At 42.3% G+C, this 26578-nt stretch overlaps 1 protein-coding gene across 1 annotated transcript; it reads left to right on the top strand.

Moving 5' to 3' along the window:
- The first annotated feature begins 4441 nt into the window (after positions 1-4441).
- On the top strand, positions 4442-9201 carry LOC124290637 (toll-like receptor Tollo). Its single transcript, XM_046727408.1, is given in 4 exon segments — positions 4442-4484; positions 5711-6684; positions 6686-8614; positions 8617-9201. Coding segments are annotated over 3 exon segments (3297 nt in total). The 5' UTR covers positions 4442-4484; positions 5711-5757; the 3' UTR covers positions 9058-9201.
- The last annotated feature ends 17377 nt before the right edge of the window (positions 9202-26578 follow it).

Here is a 26578-nt window from a genome sequence, read left to right as displayed (position 1 = left end):
GGTATTCAAAGATAAGATTGGGTATTCAGTTAAGCATGAATACCCTACTCAGACACATTATACCGACTCCGAGCCGACAATTCCTTGTTGTACCCATTAATGCCGAGCGCCAGAAAGAGACCAACAAGTACCATATTTGAACGTCTTTTGGTATGACGCGGCCGGGGATCGAACCCGCGACCTTCCGCTGTCCGGGCGGACGCTTTAACTACTACACCACGGAGGCGGTCGAATGAATGAATGAATGAATAGTACATGTGCAATCCTTAACTGAATAAACGTACAACAGGAACCGATATATGGCGAAGTATGTGTGTATCTTGCACAGAAATGTCGCTGAATATTATATCCGATTTTTAATATGCGTTGCCAGAGTTACGAAAAAACATCCCAAAACCATCAAACCATTTTTTTCAATGCTCGGTCTTTCTGACGTATGTTAGGCTGATGAGAAATACGAAAATAATCAACATCACCATAATCTAATCATCAGCTATTCACGCCAGCCTTCATTGAGCTGCAAAGAAAGACATTAAATTCTACAGTTTTTGTGAACCCTTTTGGGAGAATTTCTATTCCAATTTATCTGCAGCTAATATCGGCCGTTCTTCCTGTCCTCTGTTTTGACAAATGCAGCATGCAAATATTCCAGCTCACACTCATAACCAATCTGGTTCCTTGTAAATACCAATTATATCATGGTAATACATTCTCAGCCCCTCTTCCGTTTTATGTGTCTGTGAATATAACAGGAAATGGACATTGCCAGCACCGCAATGTCATCTGCCATTAGGAAGGATAGACGCAAACACTTCTTTGATGACTTCGCCTGAGACTTTAAAAGGAAACAAAAATTCACATCTATATATAGAAGATATATTGAGTTGCCGCAAGAATTAATTGAATTACAAGAGTCAAGACTGGGATAAAAACGGTGAATCCACCAATATGCCACACTTTGACGAAATCAGACACCACAGATTCCAGAACATAACAGCGGTGGAACAATGTGTCAGTTATACAGAGTCATTTATGAAAGGTTGTGCGTTTGTTGAGTGGTGCCAGTAAATGGTGTGTGCGTGGAGGTTTCTGTAATGCTGTAGAAACCATAAATGTTCAAGTGGGTGAGAGGGTAGACTATGACGCCGATTTTAATGTTATTCCAGTTAATACACTATATACATGTATAGTGATGATTTAGCATTATTCCAAGACGCAGGCTAATTTGCATCACATCACATGACAAGACTTTTGTCAGAGAGAGAGAGAGAGAGAGAGAGAGAGAGAGAGAGAGAGAGAGAGAGAGAGAGAGAGAGAGAGAGAGAGAGAGAGAGAGAGAGAGAGAGAGAGAGAGAATGAGAATGAGGCGCAGACAGACAGAACACAGAGATCAGAGATGGCTGATTTGCTGTCGGACTTGGTGACGGAGGTCTGGTGTTCTTTCACACGGGTGTTGATGGGCCGCCTATGTAACTCTTTCCACAACCACAGTTTATGATGCACTCGTCCACCTAACCCAATCAGATGTATAAACATCTCCTCCTTGTTTAAACTACACCTTTTTATTTGTACATCTCTGGCTTCCATGCCTTCCCCCATTGTCTACCCAATGACTTCATCACCTGTAAGCCCACCCTGTTGTGTTAATGACCTTGTTATCTTGTTTTCTTTGTTACACTCAGTATATATACTTTGCCACCTATGTATGTTACATTCCTGCTTGACAACGGTACAAGAATCTGTATCGAAACGTCGCACTCTCGTAATAAAGAAGTTGTTATCCATAAAGTTTATCAATTTTGTACCGTATGGTTTCTTGGACATGTGCTGCAGCTTGTCTGACCTGTTTCTCTGACTTAGTTGCGATCATTCAGAATGCGCAGTAACGCATATGCTGTGATACAGCTGACTGACGGTCAAACAACAATAGCTCACTTGATACTGAATCACAACCAGTTGCACTTTTGTCAACGAATGCCACCCCTTAGTGATATTTTACTATGTTTATTATTGCATCAAAATGGTATCCATAAAGACCCGGATGTCAAAATAGTTAATTTGATACACCATGCTCCCACGCTCGCCCACTCGGACTCTCGAATACTTACCACTGGAACATCTTGAATATATTGTTCTTTATTTCGGATTTCGCCATCTAGACATTAAAGCTTTCTTGCCGCTTGATAAGTTAACGCCTTCTGTTTTCATTGTATTGCGGCTCATGACATTGTAGTGTCATTTCAAGGGTATGTCATTAGTTGGCAGATCATGACGTCACATACAACTGACTAGGCTGATCATTCGTCACCCACATTTCCTTCAATAAAGACTGGGTTGTAAGGAATAACCTGCCCACCACGCGGAAATAAGGATTGTATAGAAAATCTCACCAGCGTGCCTTGTATTCTGCAATGACATTGAAGAATTATTCATTCAGATTTGTTAAAATGAGATATCCTTTTTCATACTGAAACCTCATTTAAGTTAAGCTGTTTTACACAAAATCCGTGCGTTAGAATACATCGATAGACTACATATCGATCCACAGAAAATGACTGCCAATAACCCATAAGCGCCCAATACCGTATTTTCTGGACCAGACGGGATGTCTGCAACACAAGCCGGGGCGACGACTCGCCTGAAATTTATAGAAAAGAGGGATATAGTTCTATGGATATGTACAACTTCTGTCTTACGATTTATGCTTTCTTTGGATAAACAGCTTCTTGCTAATATTGAATTAGGATGTTGTATATCCATAGACTGAGTGAGTGAGTTTAATTTTACGCCGCTTTTAGCAATATTCCAGCAATATCACGGCGGGGGACACCAGACATGGGCTTCTCACATTGTACCCATGTGGGGAATCGAACCCGGGTCTTCGGCGTGACGGGCGAACGCTTTAACCACTAGGCTACCCCACCGCCCCGTATATCCATAGAACTATCCCCCTTGCTCATCAACTTCTAAATGCCACTCAAAGGAAGTGAGACGCAGAGACGTCTAATAGAAGACTTACGGTAATTTCATATTTGATTGAAACTAAAACTTTTGCATACAAATCATAATGTTAAGATAGCTCTTAAGGGAATGTTCAGTAATTTCCTCATTAAATCAAATGATAACAACGTAAAATTTGACATTAAAATAAGTGTTTTCTTAAACTTTATTCATGACAACATTTTGTTTACCAGTCTTTTGTGATCGATATTCCTTGCCATCTCCGTGAACCACCAATGTTAGGATTTGGCAAGAGGGATTTGAGAGACAGAAAACATGGCTCCCACTCAGCCAAAGACAACGAATTTCACAAACAAAAGCCCCCACATCATTGCACAATCACGGCCACTTTGTCGCACCAACTTAACAAAGATGAAGTCTTTTTCAGAACATCGCAATTAAGCAAAACATACACGTATTACACTGTCAAGATGACACATGTGACTTATCGTTAACATGCTGGATTCGACTATCGTGAATTCCTGAAATTGACTCACCCTTGTCATAGAATGTCGGGTCGTCTGCAGACTCAAACACACAACCCAGACACACTGAACAATACAATACACGAATAGTGTTCATTCTAGGCGAAAAACACGACTGACTGGGTGAATAAGTGAGTGAGTGAGTTTGGCTAATTCAGTACTCTAGTTATAACACGAGTGAGTGATTCTGGCTAATGCAGTATTCTACATGTAGTTACACCACGTCATCACCTTTCAAGATAGCCCAAATTGAGGCAAAGACTTCGTCGTTAACATGATGTTAACACAAACATGGTTCTTATAAACCTACTGACATTGGCCCGGGATTTGAATCTTTATACGAGTAAAATCTCCAGCCCATATACAATTTAAAATTTACATAATATAACCTCGTATTTGTCAAAAACCCATAAGATCGTAAACCGCTTAATAGAGAATATCATGGGTGTTGAAAGGCTGACAGGTTATCAGTGACGATGTGTAGTCCTTTTAGTGAATCTGTGTATGAAATTGAAACAAATATTGACAGGAAATATGAACGATTCTACGTAATCAAGCTGTTTACGTGGAAATCGACGTCAACAGCTCCTTGAATACATCACTTGAGTTGGTTGTAAAATGATACTGCGGAGGTCAGGTTGTCATCACACGTCACAACGAGGCCGGGTCAAAGAGGTCAGAAGCTGTTCTCGCTCGCGGAGTTGTGTTACGTCACAATACAGGGTGGTACGAAGTCATAACACAATACTTATCTTGTCATTTTAGTTGTATTTTAGTAGATTTTAAATCTACTTAAAGCTGTATTTTAATATTACGTGTTCAGGAACGAGTCTAAGTTAGGTGTCAAGATTTACCGGTTCCCTTTGGTTGTGACCGACGTATACCTCACCCCCCTGTCCGTAATGGTCATGGCCCACGCTATAAACAAACTGGGAAACCTCGAGTCGTTAACAGTTCCGAACACACCCATGGCATGTACAGGGTAAACATTCAACGTGGGTAAGTTGACAGCAGTTTATGTCGTATATCAGTCATAACACAAGAATAAGATAAACCACGAGCTGTGAGAGTAAATGTACCTTATAGACTAACCGTAAGATTGTTGATGCCATTATGTTTTAATACTGAAACTGTTGTATTTATAAAAGATGTCATTGGCTTATGTATACCTGCCATTTGTGCCAGTTGTTTGCACGTTGTACAGGACCCTCCGGTCGCGTGCTTGAGTGAGTGAGTGAGTGAGTAGTGAGTGAGTGAGTGAGTGAGTGAGTGAGTGAGTGAAATACTTTCAGTCTGGCTCAATGTAACTGTGGTTTTCAAACAAAGTAAAAACATAATAATTGTATTTTATTTATTTGTCTTTTCTGGTCAGATGTTTATATATGTCATTCCGAGGCCATCCATTTTTGTTGTGGATGATCAACTTTTAAGATCATGTAAGGATTCAATTATGTTAGAAAATACAAATATCCTCCACTTAACCCTGAAATATATAACTTTTCTTCTAAAATACTTGTTTTCACGACGATCCCACTGAACACTGACTCTCTCCCTCACCCGTTAAAGTCCCCAGACCATGAATTTAAATAAATGGCCTGCTTGTCGCCGTACTCAGCAGTATAACGGTTGGGTAATGTGAGTGAGTGAGGATGGTTTTACGCCACTTTTAGCAATATACCAGCAACATCACAGCGGGGGACGCCAGAAATGGGCTTCAAACATTGTACCCATGTGGGGAATCGAACCCGGGCCTTCGGCATGACGACCGAACGCTTTAACCACTAGGCTACCCCACCGCCCCTGCTGGGTCCTATGAATGTTAGACATTCACAGTGAATATTATGACTGACACCGTGAAAATCGTCTATGCGATTGGGACACGGTGACATTGATCAACCAAGTCGGCGAACCTGACAAACGGATACTGATGGTGGCCTTTGACGACACAGCATGGGTTTCAGAACGCTAATTGTAACCGGATCTTTACGAGGGTATATGTCTGGTCGTTTTAATAACAATTTCTCGGAAATTTGTCTCCAGTACCCCAGACTTGAGCAGTATCCGGTTCGACTATTTATGGGCGCCTAGATATAACTAAAACATTGCTTAAACAAAACTCTCGGCCAGCGCAAGTATCGAAAACGAGTATAAAATATGTTTAATGTTGAGATATCATTATGTCTTGTTAATCCCTTTACTAAAGTGAAGCAATTGCTTTCTTTCAGGAATGTGGACCCAATGTTTAACCGTTTTTATGTCTGCCTCCATTGTCATGGCGTCATCAGACACCAAACACGTCTGCCAGTACCCCGGATGTGAATGTAAAACACTCTCCGACTCAACTTACACATTGACGTGTCACAAGGGCAGAGTCTTGACACTGAGTGTCGACCCACACGCGACCAACACCGTCATCAGGGTTCAAATGCAGTGTAGCGGAGAGCCCACTGACACGGAACTACTTTTTAGTCATAATATCGACCTGCAGCACGTGCAGGAGATGAGCATACAGGATTGTGTGACGTCATGGCCGTTTGTGGAGGGCACCCGTCTCTCTCAGCTCACAACGTTGTACTTGAACAATGTCACGATAGCGAACATGACACTGAATGACCTCGTGACCTGGTACCCCGTCCTCGACACCCTGCGTGTGACCCACTCAGATCCCGCCATTGCATCATACGAATGTACAGTCCGTCTGGAACCTCGACGAAATGCTTCATTGGACGATACTGTGAACGTAACTGATTCTGATTGCAATGAAATTTCAACGACACCAAATCAATTAACAATACTCGATTTAAGACATAATAATTTAACCAGTGTTCCACCTTTCGTCGGCAACTCGCCGAATTTATCCGTGTTATATCTACAGTTCAACAAACTAGACGGCCTTCCTTCTGAAATATTTCATTCTTCATCAAACTTGACCATACTGGATCTTTCGGGGAACCGTTTGAGAACACTTCCGGTTAATGTGTTATTAGAGCAAGTACACCTGAGACATTTGAACCTGTCGCACAACCATCTATTCAGCCTCCCGTTTCGAATGCTGGCAAACACACGCAATCTGACTCATCTGGACCTCTCCTTCAACCGTCTCAAATACATCCCTTCCGCCATGTTCCGCAACCTTCGTCATCTCACATCACTGAACTTGAACCTCGAACTCAATCTCCTTCCTGATGCGCAGCCACTTCGCCGATCTCACCAGTCTCGCGCAGCTGTATCTAGGTAACAACGAGTTAAGAAGGATTCCTGACATCACTTCCTGTCACGAACTGCGTGTGGTGGACTTCCGGTATAACCTGCTAACCAGCACCTACAGCAACTCTTTCAAGGGCCTGAGTAAACTGGAAGGCATCGGTATGAAACATAACCGTCTCACAACACTGATAGTCCGTCACTTGTGTGTCTCTCCAATACTCGGTATTCTCGACCTTTCCTTTAATAATATCACCAGCATAAACGACAACCCAGACATAGGTTCCAAAGAGGTAAATAAGAGTTCGTTCTCGATGCTCAGCAAAGTTTCATTTCTCAACCTTCAGCATAATAAACTGTCGCACATCCACGGTGTTGGGTCGGTGTTCACAGGCCTTAAATATCTCTTCGTCGATAACAATATGATCTTCAGCCTCCGCATGTCCCAGAATGACCTACCAGCATCTGTTGAATGGTTCAGCGCCAGTTTCAACAGGATTGAAATAATCGAGCGCAATTTTTTTAAGTCATTACCCAACCTGACAGCCGTCAGCTTACAACATAACTACCCGCATCTGACTAATCTGCCTCTCCAGCTTGTACAGGTTGTGCCCAATAGGAGACCCAAGATGTACCTGTCAGGGAATCTGTTCATGTGTGACTGTAAAATGGCTTATCTGAAAACGTACTATAAAGAAAGAAACAGAGAGGTCTTCAGGACGTACTATCCAGTATTTGCGGATCTACAAGAAGTCAAATGTATAACCCTGAACAACGGGACTGTGAGGAAATTGATTGACGTCCGTGAAGACGAGTTCATGTGTCTGAATGGAGATATTGTATGTGAGCGGTATTGTGCATGCTGCTTGGGAGAAAACAGCAAAAGTTGCCCGTGCCTTCACAGGTGTCCCGAGCGTTGTCAGTGCTACGAGGGCGGATCTCCCTGGGGGGTGTATGACTACAAGGTCTTCTGTGACAACACCTCACTCACCACAGCTCCTCATGACGTTGCTCCAGTTACCACGTACCTTCATCTTGAAAACAACAACATCACTGTGGTGGAGAAAAATGACTTGTTCTATCTAAAGCAACTAAAGAAGCTATGTTTAAATAATAACAGTATATCAAGTCTTCAGCCTGGCTGTTTCAATGGTCTTGGTGAACTTACTGAATTGCACTTGCAGTTCAACCAGCTGCAGAGTCTATCGGCTGAGATGTGGACGGGGCTGGGGAACCTCACCCATCTATACCTTCAGAATAACCTCCTTCACACGTTAAGGTGGAACGTGTTCAGTAACCTCACACACCTGCAGTACCTGGACCTCAGTAAAAATCTCCTCACACGTGTAAGCGCTGACTACTTCCCGCCACACACAACCCTGTCTACCATTACAATTACCCAGAATCCACTGTCGTGTTCCTGTTCCCATATTGAAGAAACTCTCTCCTTTCTGGCGCTCTATGGCTACTGTGTATCGTCATTGGACGATCTGTGGTGCTTCTACGAGAACACATCAGATAACAGTGTCATGGCAAATTCTAATCCAAGATTATCGTACAATTATTCTCAAGATATGTTGTTGATAAAGGACTTTGACGTTGATAAATGTATCGAGAATGTGACTCATTTGAACGAAACATGGTATGACAACAAACGGTATGAAGAGGACAACCGATATAATATCACCTTAATAACTCTCTGTGTATTGGTGATGATTGTTGTAGTTGCTGCTGGCGTGACGTACTGGAAACGTCGAGAGTTGCAGGCGTTGCTTTACGTCAAGTTCGGTGTTCGCGTTCGACCCAAGAACGCCAAACTTGATGAAACGGGACGCACGTACGACGCGTTTGTATCGTACAGCAGCCATGATGAACGTTTGGTGGTCAAGGAGCTGGCTCCGAGGTTGGAGGAAGGAATGAGGGAGAACACAGACATCTTTACAAACTGTGTCTTCACTACCGGGACTTTCCTGTCGGAGATTGTATAGCAGACACTATCATAGAGAGCATTGAGGCCAGTAAACGTACCATCATGCTGCTCTCCGACAATTTCTTGGCAAGCGAGTGGTGTCGCTACGAGTTCCAAACCGCTCACCACCACGTGCTCAAAGAGCGTTCTCATCGACTCATCATTGTGTTGTTACACGACCTTGACGACAGCAAGCTAGATCCAGACTTGCGGGTGCATTTGAAGGCCGGCAACTTTTTGCGTTTCAATGACCCCTGGTTTTGGGAAAAGCTCTATTTCGCTTTACCAGACGTACCAGTGGAAACAGGCAAAAAGGGGAGACAATTCAAGGACGGCGATGCACCCAGGGATGGTGAGGTGAATCTGAACTTCCATTTTCCTGATGGTACTCCTTTATAGCAAGTTTAGTACACAAAGATATGAGGCAAAAGGATATTAATGCTCAGTACAAGTTTTATTACAAATATTATACTGTTGTTCATTGTTTTATGTCGTATATAATATGATTAACATTTGTACATTTGAATAAATTGTTATGATAAACTGCGGATGCGTTTTTGCGACCTTGAGAGCCTGTAGATGCTGTGTTCGATGTCAGGCTTGCGGTATCATGTCACACGCTGCGGACACATTCTATACCGGACAGTGAACGCCTGACCTTGTATGTCTCCGACACCAGTCACTAGTTGGCTCTATTGCCTCGCTTATACAACTACCCGTGAAGATCCGTGTTAGAATTGGTCTTCAGCAACCCATGCTTGTCGTAAGAGGCGACTAACGGGATCGGATGGTCAGACTAGCTGGCTTGGATGACATGTCATCGGTTCCCAATTGCGAAGATCGATGCTCATGCTGTTGATCACTGGAGTGTCTGGTCCAGACTCGATTATTTACAGACCGCCTTCATAATTATAGGTGGACTATTGCTGAGTGCGGCGTAAAACTAAACTCTCTCACTCACATTACATCTCCTGTGTTGTGTAGAACAATTCTTATGCTGTGATCACTGGATTGCCTGGTCATGACTTGATTATTTACAGACCGTCGCCATATTGCTGGAATATTGCTCACTGCGGCGTTAAACAAGAAAACAAAACAAACCTCATATACAGCACCATATAGTCACAACCTACTATGCCTTATAAATGTTTAGCCACTCTAGGTCGTTTAATAGGCATTCGACCATGAGTTGAGTAAATACTTGCACGTTCAGTTGAAAATTAATTTTAGAGCAATTATAAATCCGTGGACCGTTATACTGCCTCTTATTTGAAAACCAGTAGGGTTATTTCTTAATTATGTTTTAAATCCATCAAGCTGATGGTCTCCTCCTTAGTTTCCACTCCACATGGTGCTACTATTATAGTTTCCAGATTTTGTGTCACATTACGATAACTGTACACACACACACACACACACACACACACACACACACACACACACGTGTCATTACGTTTGCGTTTTCTTAGTGTACCCACAACAATGATTATTATCGATGCAAATCAGGTATCGAACCCACGGCTACTTCTCTGCGTATTACGTTCCACCTATTGGCCCCTAGATGATCAAGCTATTGATCACTGGATCGTCTGGTCAAAACTCGATTTTTACAGACCGTCGCCATACAGAATATTACACAGTGTGGCGTTAACCAAACAAACAACCAACCAACCAACTAACTAACCAACCAACCAACCAGGCAACCTCTATAACTATCGTACGCCGTAAGAACAGAATTTACTCTATTTCGATGCATTTAGGCTAACTCACAAATTTTTTTTCGCTAATTTGAAATATATTCTGTATACTGAAGTGCCCAACATCAGATCGTTCCCAGAAATATTAATTAGTATCTGTATCAAAGAGCACCCCATGTTTGCTACAGATGAGTTCGGCTGACATCCAAACACTTTCATCGTCTACAGACTCATGTTACACAATTAACTGCTGTCTGTAACTCCAGATCAATGTGGGTTCTCATTACTTAGTCTAGACATGAACTCAAAACATCACGGCGTAGACGTTGCTTCCGGTACTGACGTTACACTTCATGATGCAAATTGGACAGATCCACGGGGAAGGTGACAACTGCAACATCGTCTGTAGACTATCTGTTACGACATCTACACCATATGCAACACACGTTAACAACACCTGATCGCAATGTCCTCACACTGACAGCGGAATGTGAGATCTAGTTGTGAGTGTGCTGTCTAGAAAGGGAATCGCGAGAAAGTATCAATGCCATTCACTATAATTTATTTATGTAATGTATTGAGGAATGTATTCTTTTACAGCTGATTTTTTTTCATATATAATAGTGATCTTTGGGGGCCTAAGGGGTTTTACCTTATTCTCATGATAACTTTGGAAGACGTTTCTTTAACTGAAATGCGTTTTAAAATGCGAAAACCACTGTTCTTTTGAAATATATTCTTTTCGAGGACTTTCAATATTTTTACTTGTTTCCCAAACTGGGATTCCCTTGCCTAGTATATTCTGAAGCATGTTCCATATGTACTTCGTTTTTACAGGATCATAATCTATGAACATTTATGCAACATTACCTAAAGATTTTCACTGTTTCGCAGGCGGGTCACATAGCAACCTTACATTCTGTAGGTAAATGTGATTTCTCTTCATGTGGTGCAAACTCTAGTTCTTTTCTTTCACAATCTGCAGATAAAGAACATTTCCCTGTTGCTTTATTCGCAATTTGACTAAATTGCGAATGATGGTTTGAGGGGACATTCTTTCTCGAACATTTCATAAACATACTTCAGGTCATTCCACACAATTGTTAAATTTAGGATGCCATCTATGTTTTGAAGATGAGTGGGTAAGCTACATTTCATTTCTAAGGGGAAACTGTCAGAATCATGGCGCCCACAACCTTTATATAGATAATATGTTTTAAAATATCGAACTGGGAGATAACGTAGGCATTTACACTGCAACCTTTTCCCCTGCACTTGTTTTCACTCGACCATTTACAATACCAGGCTGAATGTGTAACACTTGTCCAGATTTGTTGACGACACTGTCCACATTGGTTGACGACACTGTCCACATTGGTTGGCGACACTTTCCGCATTGGTTGACGACCCTGTCCACATTGGTTGACGACACTGTCCATATTGGTTGACGACACTGTCCAAATTGGTTGACGACACTGTCCAAATTGGTTGACGACACTGTTGCGTGATCGACGGTCACCAAAAGGTACATTGGACCTCCTTTTGATCATTTTTTCCTTCTTCGAACATTCAAATCACCACAGATAAGAAAATGGTTATCTTGAAGGAAGGGAGTTGATCTAACAGGAACTGCTCTTGATTTTCAAGGCTACAGTCTGGAAAACAAACCCGGCTTGTCGACCTCTATATTTATGTACTGCATTGAGTTATACATTCTTTGGTAACTGATACGTTCTTTGTGTTTACAAAGGGATGTGTGGAGTCCCCAGGGGTTTTATCTTCTTCTCATCATAACGTTGGGCACAGGTGGCACATCTGTCTAAGGCGCAACACTTTGCTGTGTAGAGTTGCATCCTTTGGGAGACATCGTCTTCTCCAAGATTATGTTTCTAGGTTAATCCGTGCCATACCTGTGTTCGTGGGTCTCACTCACTCACTCAACCCCCACCCACTCACTCACTCACTCACCCACCCACTCACTCACTCACTCACTCACTCACTCACTCACTCCACTCACGTACGCACGCACGCACGCACTCACTCACTCACTCTGAAACTACACATGAAGCTGTATTTAATCAGGATACTGAACATACCGTTAAGAGTAAGACCATATCTCGAAAGTTTCATAACATATGCTCCCGTAATTTAATTTTTTTTTTAATATAAGCGAACAATGAGGGAATGACGGATAATTTGAGAAGGGTATCCTCTGTTAAAACCTCAGGGATGAAAGTGCACCCACCCCCACCCATCCCCACTCCCCATGCTAAATGTCAAGTTCGTCATTGACAAGGGAACTGTCGTGTCTCTCCTGGAGACAGACGGTCAGGTGACGAGTCATTGCCAGCCACGCTGAGAGGTTCTCGTCTGATTGTGGGAGTTAAAACAGTTATATATTTTCACGTGTATTTTGTTACGGACGTTCCAATTATGAAACACTCTGGTGTTTGTGGTATATAACCGCTGTGGGGTTCTGGGAAGCTAAAAGTCTCCAGCGGCCATTGTTCAAGCTGAATCGTACCGGTGAGAGATGTTGTAACTGAGTGAAATATGGGCGGGCTGTATATGACCACGTCCTACTTATGTGTAACCCTCCCCAGTCACGCATGACCGAACTCTGGTTTATCTGAAAGGCCACAGTGATGAACTGATGTCCATTTACAGTGCTGAATATCCTTACGCCACCACACCAGGTACGAACTCATCATAAAGCACAAAACAGCCAAGGGGAGATAACTAGAGATAGCAAGATTACGTTTGTTATTTGTTTTCTTCGAGACTTTTCTTGATTAATGATAATCTGTTGTAATTGTATTAACCAATCATATGTATTCATACAACAATATTAGAGCATCAAGCTGGTTGGTTAGCACAGTGGTTAAAGCGTTCGCTCGTCACGCCGAAGGCCAACATTCGATTCGCAAATCGGTACTTCGTTTCAAGCTAGTGGTATTACAAGAATGTTATAATAGCGGCGTAAAACCATATTCACTCCTCACAATACTAATTAATCACAAAGAAGTGGCTTATTCCTTTCACAATGTTCAGTTCTTAAAAGGGACGTATAACCACACTCATTCACCTTACGAGGAATATGTTTTGCGGGATTAAAACTACAAGTAGATGATTGCGTAATAGTGTTTAATATCGCGTTCAGATGACTGCACTTACACAGAGACTACTAACTATCAGTAAAGGATGTTAGAGTGAGTGAGTATGGTTTTACGCCGCTTTTAGCAATACTCCAGCAACATCAGGGCGGGGGACACCAGAAATGGGCTTCACACATTGTACCCATGTGGAAAGGATGTTAGAAGCTTGGTGACACTGATGCCCCCAGTCATGCTTTAACTCATCATCTCCGGATGAAACATACGTTATGCCCCCCAACAGGATAGGGTGTACTGTAGTCATAGATCGCAGTTAGGAGTGACGTGCTCCTACTGGCTCCTGTCAGACGTCATGTAGCATCCCTGATGATGAATGAGAGATGGGCAATTGCGACATATTTAACATTGTGTCATATAGATAACACTGAGTATATGGATAACAGTGAGTAGTTAGGGTATGTCTTTACGGGTACTCGAGTACTCGAGGACGAGTCTGTTTGTTTTGAGGGGAGGTAATCGACAGCAGCGTCCAGAAAGAAGTACTTCAAAATAGTGAGATAAAATATGTTAACTATCAAATCTAATCTTAGTTGCCTTTTTGACAATCTGGCGCTCATAGATAAAGGGAATATACTCGAAGTTTTGTCGGCAGTATTAACAATTTTGAAAAGTTTGTTTTTGTTGCGATCAGACAGGCCCCATACCAACACAGAAAATTGTAGGTCAACACACTTTGAATAAAGGTTTGATAAAAACTGTCATTACGGTTTTGTCAATGACTTGACGATAATAAGGTTCAGAATCAGAAATTAGGCCAGTAACAGTGGCGTCATCTGCGAATTTCACAGTAAACAAGTCATTTAATGACAAGTAACAGTCATTGGTATACAAAACGAAGAGTACGGATGAAAGAACACAGTCCTGTGGAGCTCCAGTAGAGGTTGAGAGGAAAGAAGATTGATAGCCATTGACACTGACATACTGAGTTCTATGTAAAGTAGTTTTACTCCTCATGGTGTGGCTGTATGGTATTAGTTGTTACAAGTCTGCAGATGAGAGTAATCATTATGAGATTTCACTTTAAAATGATTAGCTAACCATCTTAACAGACATGGAGAACGATAAAAAATCAAACGTATGGGCGTCTTGATCTGGATAGTGAAAAGAGAAAAATAACCAAATGCCGCCTGTGCGGTATATTACTGCGTTATGCAGGCAGTACAACCAGTACGATGAAAAAAAAACCCATTTGGCAAGTAAACATCCAAATACGGATTCTGACCAATAGGAAATGTTAGTCACACGACGATATGAAGTCGGAATGAAGTAAGTGTTCACTTGTGTGCCGCTTACACTATCGTTTGTTTGAAAGGTATGAAGTTCGAGTACTCGGGTCCGAGTCGAGTCTCACCCCTCGAGTACTCGAGTCCAAGAAAATGGACTCGTTGAAGCCCTACTTTCAGTAATATTTAAAGGAGAATCCGAACGAAAACAAAACTTTTGATATATTGTAAAGGATATTCTAAAAGTCACCTTCCGTGATTAGAATTGAACAAAAGGTTTGTAAAATAGCAATAAAAACACACAAAAAGTACTCGTAGTTCCGCTTTTTACGGAAACACCCGACAGTTAATGAGCAGAGGGGGTATCACGTGACATGACGTCATATGTGCCTGTTGCTGATGGCTGCCTCTTTGATTTTACCTCACAACTTAACAGTGTCCATGGATTCTGAAGCAGTAAAAGCTGTTCCTGATGTCATTTCTGAAATGGATGTTAGACCGTATCAATATCAGGGCCGGGGACACCAGAAATGGGCTTCACACATTTTACCCATGTGGGGAATCGAACCTGAACGTTCAATGTAATGAGTGAATGTGGTTACCACTCGGGTAATCCATTGTCCTGGATATCAACGAATTATGGTTATTGTCGATATTCTACGTTGTGGTGGGTGACGTAGGGAGGGAGAGGGGTGGGTGGGGTGGATTGGGGTGGGCGAGGAAAGTAGGTGAGTGAGTGAATTCGTCCTGAGTAACCCATGCTCGTAAGAGCCGCCTAATGGTGATCAGGTTATGTTTCCCTAATGCGATGCTCATGCGTTCGGTCATCGGTTGCCAGACCCAGACTTTATTATTTATACACCGCCATGTTTTAGCTTCATCATTGTTGACTTTTACGTAAGACAATATTCACTCACTTATTTCTTCATGACAATTTGATTATACGGTTGGGTGGCTGATTAGTATGTTCGTTTGGAGTGAGTGAATGTTGTTTTACGGGTGTGTGGTGGGGTTGGGTGGGGTGGGGTGTGGCGTCTGGCGTTAAGAGAAATGGGCTTTCAAACATTATACACATTATGGGGAAATCAAACCCGGGTATTCGGTGTCACGTTTTAACCACTAGGTCACTCCATTGGTACGTAAGGAAAGGGGCTCGAATGCTCATCGTTTTTTGACAATAATAAGTATTAGATTGTCAGAATGTATATCTATTTCCCCACTGTGTTATAACGTTCGTGCACTCTTTTGTAAGGATAATGTAGTCTGAGATTTAAACGTGAACAAAATTAGTGAAAGTAGGCCTACTACAGAGAGCGGCCCAGGCGTGAGTACAGTTCGGTATTAGCATTACGTGTAGTCACGTAATAGATGACCCCCTGACCTTCTCAGTCGACAGTGTTAACCTCTTTCTCAAACGATCAAAACGTCTAACATGATCAACATTCCTTAGTTCGAATCCACCGCGAGTCCGTTTTAGCCCAAATAAAACTTGTGAAAAATATGTTATTTCAAACTGAACGTTTGAACGTAGAAGAGACGTAATCTTTTCTGAACCTGACTCACGTTATATCAACATTATCTTCCCTGGTGTAATATATTCCTATGTGATATAGACATGGTCTATTTCATACTTACCACATTCCCATGTGTTATATAAACATGATCTATTTCATACCTACATCATGTGATATAAACATGATCTATTATATTTCATGCTAACAACATTCCTCTGTGTCATATAATCATGGTCCATTTCACAAATTTTACCATTTTACCGCATTCACAAATGGGACATAAATATGATCTTCAATCTATTTCATACAACTGATTAAAAAACAAACCCAAACAAATGTATACAGTGCGACCCAAACAGCGAGGACAAGGATACAAACACAGTCTCTGTCAGCTTTGATGAATTTTAATGTGACAGTGAATATTTATGGAGTTCGATATTTGAAAACGTAAAAAAACAAGGAAGCCAGTAACAGGAACGTGCGGGGCCCTTCGTGAGTGGCGGCGCTCCCTCCCGGACACCGGATGTGGGGATCGTGCTCTGACTCAGGGGCGCCCGTGGGAGTGATCATAACCCGTATGTGACATCTTTTATGCTTGCTGATTCGATGTCACGAATTCCTCTTAAATTGCGAAATACAGTGGGAAAACTGTGTCATTTCAGAAGAAATATATAGATATCAAAGGAAGCTGAAAGCGAACTGTGCCCCGTATTAATGAGCGTAATATCCATATTTCACTATAATTACTATAAGATGGGTATGCATAGGTTGTTTCTATATTGTCTTTCACTGATCAAGTAGAGATTGATATGTATATAAGTTTCTTCATAAGGATTTCTACATATGTATTCTACATCAATATTTATACATGTAGATGTATACGTAAGTGAGTGAGTTTTACTTTACGCCGCTTTTAACAATATTCCAGCAATATCACGGCGGGGGACACAGAACACATTGTACCCATGTGAGAAATCGAACCCGGGCCTTCGGCGTGACGAGCAAATGCTTTAACCACTAGGCTACCCCACCGCCCCCAAATGTATACACGTATTGTTATGTGGCGGTATTGTTATACATTGTGTAACAGTGTCTCAAATGTAACTCAGCAAGACGCAGTGATGTTCTATATTTAGACTGGAAGATCGGGAAAGTATTGCAGGGTGCTGGCTCCTAGGTCTACTGACACACAAAGTATTGTAGAAGTTTATACGCTTTGTTTCTTGTGTAGGAGGGTAGCTGGCTACTGCTTCTCATCTCACATTACATCTGACCCATTCAGATCCGGGTTAGAATGAATTTTCAGTAACCCATGCTTGTCGTAAGAGGCTACTAGCGGGATTGGGTGGTCAGGCTCGCTGATCTGGTTGACACATGTCATCGGTTCCCAATTGCGCAGGTCGATGCTCATGCTGTTGATCACTGGATTGTCTGGTCCAGACTCGATTATTTACAGACCGCCTCCATAATTATAGGTGGACTATTGCTGAGTGCGGCGTAAAACTAAACTCACTCACTCACATTACATCTCCTGTGTTGTGTAGAACGATGCTCATGCTGTGATCACTGGATTGTCTGGTCATGACTTGATTACTTACATACCGTCGCAATATGGCTGGAATATTGCTAAGTGCGGCGTTAAACAACAAACAAACAAACAAACATTTCATGTGATAAGAAGAGCAGTGTGTGTGACAGAGAGAGTTACTATTACTACTACTATTACTATTACTACTACCACTACTACTGCCTCTGCTGCTGTTACTTCTACTACTACTACTACTACTACTACTACTACTACTACTACTACTATTACTGCTACTGTAATTACATTATTGTAACTATATACATTATGTTTCTAAATATTGTTTTCGCTATTTATTATACTGTTGTAGCCTTGCGTTAATCCTCGCGGGTCCCGGTATGTGACTCTTAATGTGTAAAGCACCAAAGCCCGTGTCTCTGGGTTCCAACACACTAATCTATGACTCTTGGAACCGTAACCCGAACTCATTCACCATTTTCTCTACCGAAGATCAAAGGGACGTTGGAGAACTCCGTCTACTGAATACCATGACTTGTATGAAGCAATATTATTCCGACAATGCCCTCTGCAAATACCGGCTGACGCGTGTACGGCGGTACGGGGCGTGATGGGTCAGTCTGATACCTATCATGACAGCTCGCTGTGTATCACTCATGCATAATTTCTCATCATCATCCGAGACGACATAGTCTGAGGGTTCATATTTGACATGACTCCTGCCATCCGCATCCCGTTCACAGAACTCTCTGGGAATACCAGAATGCATGGAATTGTCAGCACTGGAATAGCTCAGCCCTGAGCAGCTATACACTTCGGAAAATATTTCTTTGCATTTGAAGGTTTAGGCGCAAGGATCGTGTTATCTTGGACCTTACCCTGGCCTCCAACACCTGTATCAAAGGAACTGACACATAGTCAGCAATTCCTTTTAGTGTCATCATTCATATATGGACATGTATGCAGATGGCAGAAGAGCTAAGAATGCCAATTTCCTTATCTTAAATTTTCTTTGGGTTTTCTTTTTTGCCATTCACCCTACGGACATTTCTCTGGATGGTTTATTAGTTACACGCGCCAGGAGGATCTCTATTACCAGATTGTGCGCTTATGGATGGCGCAGCAGGGGTTGCGAACCAGTCAAGATTTCGGGATATCATTCGGGTATTCACGGAGGAAAGAAACAACACAAATGCAACAGAGAATCCCGGAAAACAGACGGAGATTTAATGTCAAACTATCTTCGCTAAAGTCTGTAATACAACCCACCCATATCCCCACCATTGCTCTCATCATGACAGGTTAGCTATTCTCGAAACGTTCGTAGCCCTACGAATTTCTTAAGCCAATTTTAACACATTGGCTACGATCAAAGTTAAGAATTCTTAGGGCTACGAACGTTTCAAGAATAAGGGCCCAGATCTGCCTCCGATCTGAATAGGCAGGTACATGTATATTGAAGGGTCTTCAAAACTCATTCCAGCCATGATGATCAAAAGAAGACCTCAGATCGTAGCAGGGTTCGCCCAAAGAGTACAACTAAATAAACACCTACAACTGCCACTACCAACAACTGCCAACTGCTGCCAAAGCATGTCCAGTAGAACTTCATCTGAAGGGTCACCGGTCATGTAATATTGACGATATCTATGATGGTGTGTTCCAATGCCAGACTCCCGTTTTGCTTCACCAGAAGACAATGGCATCTCTTTAGGCGTTCCCAAGAAATCCAGTCGAGACGTCGTGTTGCTCTTCAAATGCAACGTTCAACTCACAACCCTCACTAACTCTGAATTAGACTACATTTACCATCTGTGAACATATATTTTTGATAGAGACAAACAATTAAATTAAAAAAGGGCCCAGTGAGATGGTGGGATCGGAACCTTTGGATAATCCAGTTCGCTCTATTTTGGCTATAGTTTCCCAGGCGCTAGATAACATATAGAGAAAGGAGGCCAGCGCCAGTTTAGAATGAATGGGAAGGTCCAGATTGACTCAGGTCTAGAAATTGTTCTGAGTTCCTTTTAGAATTTATTTACTTATAGGCATATTTTCCCAATAAGATTATTTCTGGGACGAACTGTCAGTCAAGGCTGAAGGGGTAATTATTCTGGGACTGTGAGACAGACTAACCCTGACAGTTTAACAGTGTTTCACTACAATATAGAAGCATCCCATCAACAATAGACGCCGTCACTTTAATTGTGTATTCTCTAGTGTGTCTCTGTCTCCACTGCAAACAACAATGGTTCTTTTGTAAAGTACTTGCATTCCATTTCAAGCGATTTGAAGGGTCGGAAATATACACACTGGGAACTGACGAGACGTTTCTGTTGTGGGAAATGGGTCACATGGTTTAACGCTCCGAGCTGTATATTCTCAGCTGGTGTGTATTACATATATTCACTACTGGTGTATATAAACACTTCCAGGCGGGACTTCGGTGACTTCATCACTCTAGATGCTCCAGCAGGAAATTGAGTAAGATGACTAAATATACAGACCTACCGCCAGTCGAGGTTAGAATGCAATAGATGGGTTGTAGAGACGCCTTCAGGGGAAAAGGAGGGGGCCATTAATTGCCCGCTTTGTGTCGTCTGCTACAGTCTACGTTTGAAGCATGTCAGTACATATTTGAAAGTCAGATACCTATTGTTCCTGCATGCTTATATAGGTGAGTCCAGTGTCGCTTTGACCTTGATGAAGTACCCCCTCCCTTACCTTCTCTTACAAACAACCCCCAACCTCCTTACAGTGCGCCTGTACACTGCACATGTCAATCCCGTTATAACACCAACTGTTGCATCCTGGTTATGTCACGTGTAACGACCATGGTAACCTTGACCCAAGTCAAACTCGATCTAGCCAATCCTTTAAATTTAATTATCTTTCATGGAACTCGTTACGAAGAATCCTATACAAATCACGACCAGGAATGAGAAGCCTTCGTACACGGTGCTGCTGACGGCAGAGGTCAACCCGCCACAGTGAGAGCCGGGCTAGCTGTGTGGACCCCGAGGGGGAACATGATAAGAGTATCACACCTAATCAGGAGCGGTTCATAAAGTCGTTTCAACATCAGCTGTAATTCTAATCAGTGATTAGTTAGGAAAAGTTTCCACGTCAATCATTGAGTTCATCGGGGAAAAACTAAAACAAATGTGTTAAAAACGGAAAGTAATTTTTTCTTGATTCAATTTAAAGATCCTTTGACAACATCCAAAGACGTTGTCACATTTATGAATGTCAGTTACGTGACGTGGCCGGACGCTTCGTTACGTACATTATGAATAAGTTAACATGAACTTTGAAGTATGTGTTAAGATTTTTTACACGACAGAAAACTGTCTGGCACACAAGCTCTCCCGTCCGTTCTGTAAATAGACAATTACAGAAACCGTGTATTCAGCATTCCTCGATCTAATCTGTACTTTGACTCATGTGCAACAACGGCCTGTTTCAACAAAGGCATGTCTAACGGTTCTCTACTCGACATGCTGACTTGACACATCTGAAACTTAACGGCTAAGTGAGAAGACAACCCGCGGCTATATCCAGGCGTTTAGTACACACAAATAGTTGTTTACAAACATTGATAACACCTTGTCTGATGTATTCGATCCCTATCTATTTTAAGATCATGCCATCCCCAAGTATGTTGTCACTTGAGTTTATTTGAAAATTTACAAGGTCCCCTGTCCTGATATTGTTTAAAATTCCTAAAAGTGGCATAAAAGAATACTCGCTCATCTGCTCACTTATTTAGCAAATCGTGTAACCTGTTGGGGTGGAATGTTTTGTTTGTTTGTTGTTTAACGCGCACTCAGCAATATTCCAGCTCTATATCTGTAAATAATCGACCAGACAATCCAGTGATCAACATCATGCGCATCGTTCTACGAAATTGGAATACGATGGCATGTATCAACCAAGTCAGGGAGTCTGACCACCCGATCCCGTTAGTCGCCTCTTACAAGCTTGGGTTACTGAAGACCAATTCTAACCCGGATCTTTACAGGTAAGGGGTGTAATGAGTTATCATACAACTGACATATGTTTGTGAACTATAGATTGGCAAATGTTTGTTGTTCTGTAAATAATGGCAAATGTTTGTTCAGTCTGTTAAAAATCAAATCTTGACACGGTCGCGGTACAGTCAGCCAGCCCATACCGGCCTGTTCTGACCCGTAGATTTGACGAGGTCAAGATAAAGAACTTACGCATGGAGGTAAATCCCCATTTCCTGATAAAAAGAGGGGGAAAAGCAAACTTGTAAATGGTACTTGTTGTTACCATGCATCACGCAGAGAGAGAGAGAGAGAGAGAGAGAGAGAGAGAGAGAGAGAGAGAGAGAGAGAGAGAGCATAGCATTCCATGAACAGACAGTGGCAATATTCTATAAGCTACAAATATATACTCTCCCAAAAAAAGAAACGCATCATGAAAATATCAATTTCATGTAGCAATGAATTAAAACGTGATTCATTTTACAAAAGGTTTGGCTCTGTTTATGAGTCCTATGGTGTTTATGTTTTGAAACATCACAACAAAACGCACCATCCGTAAAATACCCGTATTTAACAGCATGATTTTCAATTTCGGCGTGTAGTGTCACAGAATACACAATTCACATGCAATGCACGTGAAAGTTGGGGATCAGATAGTCTCAATGATGGGTATAAAAGGTTGATCGCTGTCTGTCGATTATTCATATTGTTGACGAACGCAAAATGTCACGTCTAAGTGAAGCCAGCCGTCATATCGCCATTGGTTTGCTTGAAGCTGGCCAGTCTCAACGTGCAGTTGCCCGACGCATGAATGTTCACCAAAGCACCATTTCACGGCTCTGGGAGAGATATCGCCGGCAGAATGCGGTAGCAGATGCCCCTCGTAGTGGGCGACCTCGAGCGACCACTGCGGCGCAGGATCGCTACATCCGGGTACATCACCTGCGTCATCGAACAGCTACGGCGACCAGTTCCGCTCGACAAATACCCGGATTGAGGAGGCTTTCTGCACAGACCGTCAGGAACAGATTGAGAGAGGCTGGTTTACGTGCCAGAAGACCTTATTTTGGCCCTGTGCTTCGACAACAACATCGTCGACATCGAGTTCAATGGTGTACCAACGTTCAGGCCTGGAACCTACCGAATTGGCGTAGAATCTGGTTCAGTGATGAATCACGATTTCTATTGGAACGACGCGATGGAAGAATGCGGGTGTACAGACGTTGACGTGAACGTTTCGCCGACGCTTGCGTTCCCCTGGTGGACAGATTCGGCCGGGGCGGTGTTATGATGTTGGGAGCGATCACCTGCCGTAGTAGAAGTTATTTGGTGATGATCCAGGGCAACCTGACAGCTCAACGGAACTGTGACGAAATCCAGAGGGAGTTGTTTCAACAGGACAATGTCAGGCCCCACACAGCACGTCACACTAGAGACTTCCTCCAGAACCACAACATCAATGTGCTCACCTGGCCCTCAAGATCACCGGACTTAAACCCGATCGAACATCTGTGGGATGCCCTGGACAGACGGGTGCGACGCCGTAACCCTCAGCCCCAGACACTTCAGCAACTCGCACAGGCACTACAGGCAGAGTGGGCTGCGATTGGGCAACACGAGATTCTGAGACTTATTCGTTCGATGCCGAGGCGATGCCGTGCAGTTCTGGATGCCCACGGTGGTCACACGAGGTATTGACTTCAGCGCCACCACACGTCTCCATGTGACACTCAAACTAACTTTCCTCGAGTTGGTGCCAAAGACGGATAAGTCTGCATTTCCAGTGTGCAATTTCGCTATATTTCATTGACTCATAAAGCCTACAAGATGTTTCAAAATAAACATAAAAATACAGTTGAAATTCCTATATGCGTTTCTTTTTTGGGAGAGTACATATGAGGAAGATATGCACACATCGGTCTAACAATCTCACGAAAGCACGCAACCACGCGCACAACACTCATGCATAGATGTTAAGTTGTAAATTCAGTAATCATCTATGCGACGTTTAATCCTATTTCGCCTTCACCGTCTCTGATCTGACTATTCTGTCCCGTGTGTATTTGAACAGCGCCTGTGCCCATACAGAACTGATGCTGGCTCAAGGGAATCGGTTACAATAATCATACTGTAAATTGTATGGATATCATTAGGCTAACATATAGCCCCCAAATAAAGTACTGGATAAAGTTAGATAAAAATAATTGTATAAAGGAATATATTAATAAATCGAGTATTAAAGATGCATCAAGTTTCTTAACTCGTGAGATGAAAAGCGGTTGAATATAGGTTGCTGGAGCTAAGAAAGGGATGCGAGTGAAATAAAGGTGAATTATTTATGAAGTGTACGCTCTGGGGAAGGGGAAGTTATATAACTTCATTTAGCAGGCTGAGAAAAAATCTTGCTCCCTAATTTACATGAGCCATCTTGAAATAGAAATATTTTAAACATGGAGGGTATTTAAGGAAAGTACTCGATTAGGAAATGACGGTAGTTGCCCTATTGTTCCTTGAAGATGCAAAACACGCGATCAAAACATCGATATTAAACCATTAAAGCATTTGTCTGCAATCGGGGAGCGCCATCCTTGATGTATCACCGTCTCGTAATTATGCAAATTCCATGCAGGCAGTTTAACGCATGGAGCAAAGCGAGGCGGCTAACTGCCGTCAACTGTGTCGTTAACGTTGAATCACCAAGGCCGATCTATTGCGTGAGCTGGATGCATTTGTTCTCGCCCTCGGTGCCACGTTTTAATTGGTTGAGATGATGCCATGCGGCCATATTGTGCCCCCAGTGTCCCTAAGCCATGATAAATGGCAGTTTTCCATGTCAACACAGATAAAGCTCGGGGGGTCGATTTGAGGGAGGGGGACAAAACTGTTAATTTTTGGTCCTTGTTCTGTTAGAAAAGTTTAGTGAAGGAGCCGAAAGGACATGAATACTAATCTCATTTCAAATGCTAATAGCATATTTTGGAATAATAGGCACGGTTAGCTTTTCTCGCTGTCACTGAACGGCTTAATCTGCGAAGAAAGGTCTCAGGTCTTATTGTAATGTTGGTTGTGGTCGCGATAGTTGGAAGAACTGAATTTTCAGTTAAGTGTTACGTTTTTCCAAGGATATCTAAAACAGCATGAGCTTCTATATGTCTATATTTGGTCAGACTAACATTTTTTTTATGAATAGAGGGTTCGATTCCCCACATGGGTACAGTGTGTGAAGCCTATTTATAGTGATATTGCTGGAATAGTGCTGGAAGCGGCGTTAAACTGTAAATAGTCGATTCTGAACCAGACAATCCAGTGATCAACAGCACGAGCATCAATCTGCGCAACTGGGATACGATGACAAGTGCCAACCAAGTCAGCGAGCCTGACCACCAAAGCCCTTTAGTCGCCTATTACGACAAGCATGGGTTACTGAAGATCAATTCTAACCCAGATCTTCGCGGGATGCCCCATCATTAAGCCGTAATGTAATTAAGCCATTGATGTAATTGAAGTGCTATTTAAGTCATTAAACCATACTCATCTTAATATAGAGTCTCTCTCAATGTTTATTCATGCTTAAAGTAAAAGCCTGTTGGGGTCATGGGTCATGATGGCCAGTGCTTTCGACATACATACCGAAGCAGGACATATCAGCAACCCGTGAAATTGTGACAAGTAAAACCGCCACATCTGTTAATGTTATTTAGATCAATGCACAAACATTCAGACTGACAAATAAGTAATCACAGAATGTCTTTGTACTGTCTCTGGTGTGTACACTTCACAGCGTTTGGGGTGCAATCGACCATTGTCTTTCTACTAAGATTTCAAAGAGCGTCATGGAAGCATGCTCTCTTTGGTTTTCATCCGGGTTACTGCATACCAGGCTTTAGTAAGCTTACGAACAGTTTCCAAACGTTTTATCGTAGACGATATCGTATATGAGAAACATCTTTCAAAATTTGATGCAAAAAATGTAATTAATTTGTTTATGTCACTTGCGATAGCATGTTCACAATGTTATCGTGTGTTTGTCAGTTGATTGACCTGCCTTTACATGTGTTTTTGAATTTCGGATTATGGCCGGGTGACAGAGGTAAACTTATATTTTCAAGAGTGAGTGAGTGAGTGAGTGATTTTGGTTTTACGCCGCACTCAGCAATATTCCAGCGATATGGCGGCGGTCTGTAAATAATCGGATCTGGACCAGACAATCCAGCATGGGCATCGATCTACGCAATTGCGATACGATGACATGTGTCAACCAAGTCAGCGAGCCTGACCACCCGATCCCGTTAGTCGTCTCTTACGACAAGCATGGGTTGCTGAAGATCAGTTCTAACCCGGACCTTCACGGATTATTTTCAAGAACCCCTGTATTGTCACTGTTTCATTTAAAGATAAAGACATTTCTAATCTAGTCAAATCGAACACATAACTATTTTTCAAGAGGTTCCTTGCCATTATTCGTGTTGCTGGGAATACAACCTAGGTTAGCCTTGTACATCAAACATCGTCTCTCCAGTCCTAATAGCACTGCATCAGTCATCACGTCAGTGCAGTATAACGGGACTTGGTTCATGCATGTCATCGTATCTAAAATGCACAGATCAATGCCTGTGATGTCTGGTACAGCCTCAGTTATTTACAGACGGTCATCATACAACTGGGACATTGCTGCGACGTTACCTAGAAACTGTGATAGAATATCGTGCAGGCATGGGCCCTTTCGTGGATAATTTCTTCATTAAAAGAGACCAGAGCTA

This window comes from Haliotis rubra, unplaced genomic scaffold (genome assembly GCF_003918875.1).
Source record: "Haliotis rubra isolate DU_JTF1 unplaced genomic scaffold, ASM391887v1 Scf47, whole genome shotgun sequence".
NCBI classification, from domain to species: Eukaryota; Metazoa; Mollusca; class Gastropoda; order Lepetellida; family Haliotidae; genus Haliotis; species Haliotis rubra.
The sequence above is the reverse complement of the archived record's forward strand: the minus strand, read 5'-3'. Positions and strand labels throughout refer to the sequence as shown.